A 3,675-nucleotide genomic window follows, 5' to 3' on the forward strand; every position below is an offset into this window, starting at 1 on the left:
ATCTATTTAAAAAAATAAAGTTGACCTTCATATATCGCCAATAATATCGCGTGCGTAAAAAGAAACTAATTACATTTCATTCTTTTTTTACATTTATTTATTTTTTATTATTATTTTTTTCACAACTAATTACATTTAATTATTACATTTACATACATTTAACTATTATTACATACATTTACATACATTTGATTATTATTTTTTTCATAATTATATCTCGTTTGAAATATTTTTCGACATAATTAATTGTTTCAAAAACACATATTCCAGCCTTCTAAATGATTTATTTTGCGTATTATACGAATTATTCCATCTATAAATAAATTGTTCTCTATACACACAAACACGCACACAGTCTGTTAATTACACGAGTTAATTGTAACATTTTTCTCGATAAGTTGACAGAGCAAGAAAAATGAGCGACGAACATACCTACAAACTAATCTACTTCAATGCCCGTGGTCGTGCCGAACATATACGGTATATATTTGCATATACTGGCATCGAGTATACCGACGAGAGGATCCCCGAAGAACTCTGGCCTGAATACAAGGATTGTAAGCGTGAAGAATCGATTTTTACTTTCATCGTTCAACTCTCAGATATCTACCATTTACTCAAACTTTTCTGTATATAAATCTTTCGTTTCACGTGCAGGCTAAACTTACTTAAAGTAAAATTTCATACGGAATAAAGTCGAACTTTTCATTAAGTTTTGCTTCCGTAATATCGTGTTTATCGAATACCAACTTAATTCACTTACGATTCTCGAATTTTTGTGTTGCAATCTTTATTGTTTTCAATGAATCGAAGCATTTCGAATATTTTGAGAAAACCGTAAATAGGTGACTTAAAATAGGAATACAAAAATACTTCTACGTTTCTCGTTAATTTAAAAACTTTTTAGGACTTGTCGAAAAAAAAGGATAAAAAATTGAAATCAGTTCGGAAATGAACAAGAACACAGCTAAAAAGTCGAAAGAACAAAGCAGACATAAAATTCGATCTTCCGTTGCGACATTTCTATCGTAAATAGTATAATAAAAGTTTTACGCAGCATAGTCTTCGATATAATCTTATATGTCGCTTGCAGATAGAGAAACAAAAAATCAACGTAAATCTGTAAATCAATCCTGTCAGTGTAAAACACAAAATTACGTTCGCAAGAGACATTCGATTTATATTCCTTGCATTTCAATTTTCATTACAAGAACCGTGTACATTTTCTAATATTTTTTCCGTGTCTGGTATTATCTTTTATCCTTGATTTTAAAAACTTTAGGTTCTTCCCAACAGTCAAAAACACGCGATACCCTGTCCATCGTAATCGTAAGAAAAGAAAAAAAGGAGAAACAAGACATTTCTGTATTTCTTTACTAGGCCATGTTGATTAAAACCGAAATGATTTCGATTCATCTATTCACAAGAACGCAACGGCCTCGGAAGCTGTGTTGTGATTTCCTATCGATCGTTTCCCTCTACACAGTGTTCATATGAGCCATGTTTGTTCTTAGCAATGTCTTATAAAAAGCTGCCTGTGCTGGTGTCACGGTGGTCGTGAGAACGCAACGAAAGGATGGTTATGTCTCACATACCTTGGCCAGCAAAATGATGGCTAAGCAGTAATAGAAACCCTATGTGACCAGCATCCAGCGATTGCCCCTCCACAGGAGCCGGGTCCTTGATATAAAAAAGTACCTCTCGAGTCGTTGTAAGAACATTCTTTTCTGTGCTGTTTGACCATTCTGTATCGTTACTCTGTCAGTGTTCAATAAATTTTCTAATAACAATCAAAATTTAAGTACGAATTTCTCACTTTGCGTGCGGAACGTGAAATTACCCCGAATCGACGTGACAAAATTGGCGATCCTGCCAGGATCCACTCATCGCATCAAGAGGAAACTTCAACGGGAACTCTACGGATTCTACAGCGAAGGACCACGGTCACCTCCTTGATCAAAAGAAGGATCTGCAAAGAATCTCGGTAAGCTGGCTTTCGTACATTATCGAAACCGTAAGCCTGAAATACGTTCTGAAGATGGTGACTCTTCTTCCGCCGAAAGTGTCATATTTCTCAGCATGAACCCAACTGACAAGAGTACCGCTAAACAAAACGAACTAATCGCTACCCTGATTGAACAATTTGAAAGCCTAACTCACGAGTTTAGAAGCTTTAGAAACAGCACCGATCAAAACATTAAAAACATAAAAGAATTTGCGGAAACTAGCGATAGAAATCGCTCTAAAGAAATACGCGATCTTGCAAAAACCGTGGAAATAAAATACGACACCGAGACTGACCAGTCGCAAATAAACGCCCATTTAGAAACCGCTGCTGATAACGTAACGGATGACGAAACTGACGGACCGAACACGTCACAAAGACCACGAGCCGCATCTAGCCGCGCCGCGATTAAACCAATAAACAACTACAACGAAGATCGAGGGCTCGAGGCAGATAAGGCCATACGAACTGTCGAGACACTACGAGGTCGAGATGACGTAGGCGTTGAAGATTTCATCTTATCGGTCCGCAAAGCAAGAGCTAGGTGCAAGGCAAGTGACAGAGAGCTATTATTAGATCTCATACTGATCGAAAAGATTACCGACAACGCGAAACGAAACATACGATATCTAAAAATCAACTCGTTCGAAGACTTATATTCATGCTTAAGACAACACGTATTAACACCAACAACTATTAGCAACTGTAGGGACAAATTAAAGAATTTAAAACAAGGGGCAACAGAAAGTGTACAATCTTTTAACTCCAGATTCCGACAACAGCTAAACGAATTAAATTATGCAGTCCAAAACGAAAACCGCACACCAACAGAACGACGCGTAGCTATAGATATTGAAGAACGCGAAGCACTTAAAACATATTTGCTCAACTTACGATACGAGATAGGACAGATGGTGGTATCTAGCGATCCAAAGAACCTGAACCTTGCCCAACAACTAGCAGCTGATAGAGAACAATGGTTACGAGAAGCAAATCGTGTTGCCAACCGCCCAAAGAATCAATCTCACAACATTACATTAGTATCCAAGCGAACTACTACCGATTCACAGCCACAAACTTCTGCTCAGCTACCTAGCAGACCATTAGACGACCGCATGAAACCGAAGTGTCCAAAGTGTTTACGAATTGGACACACAGCCGAAAAATGCTACTCTCGAAATTTTCCATTCGCCAGCCAAGGAAAGATTCCACCTCGAGTAAACCAAACAACGGAGAACCCAGAGGAAGCTTACCTCGAGTTAACTGCACCACCACCGGAAGATTACTATCAATCGTACTGCAACGAAGAGACGGAGGAAGAGCCAGATTCCTCATCGATACCGGAGCAGGAATCAACCTTATAAAAGAAAAAGCCTCACTAAACGTCCAAACTTCTAACCCAAAAACCTTCCTAATGGGAAGTGACAAACATACCACTAACAAAATTTGCAATTTAACCATGCTCAAGAAAAATCATCAATTCTACGTAGTCCCTAACAACTTTCCCCTAATCGAAGATGGAATAATCGAACTCCCATTCCTTACAAAGTATCAATACAGCGTCACTAACAATAAACTAACCTTAGACGAAATTATATTACCATTCCAGGAAACCGATAGCAAGATAAGACCAGGCGAAACTCTAATCTCAGCCCAATACATCGAAGGAA

The 3,675-nt window shown here is 37.9% G+C and overlaps 1 protein-coding gene across 1 annotated transcript; it reads left to right on the forward strand.

Moving 5' to 3' along the window:
- The first annotated feature begins 1,779 nt into the window (after window positions 1-1,779).
- Window positions 1,780-3,431, forward strand: LOC117215497. Its single transcript, XM_033461859.1, has one exon. The coding sequence runs from the start codon at window positions 2,080-2,082 to the stop codon at window positions 3,367-3,369; it is 1,290 nt and encodes a 429-aa protein (XP_033317750.1). The 5' UTR covers window positions 1,780-2,079; the 3' UTR covers window positions 3,370-3,431.
- The last annotated feature ends 244 nt before the right edge of the window (window positions 3,432-3,675 follow it).

The sequence above is a fragment of the Bombus bifarius genome, unplaced genomic scaffold, assembly GCF_011952205.1.
Source record: "Bombus bifarius isolate JDL3187 unplaced genomic scaffold, Bbif_JDL3187 scf7180000009673_frag, whole genome shotgun sequence".
In the NCBI taxonomy this organism is placed as follows: domain Eukaryota; kingdom Metazoa; phylum Arthropoda; class Insecta; order Hymenoptera; family Apidae; genus Bombus; species Bombus bifarius.

Coding starts and splice junctions, on each gene's coding strand:
- LOC117215497 (XM_033461859.1), top strand. CDS start 2,080: ATGAACCCAACTGACAAGAGTACCGCTAAACAAAACGAACTAATCGCT.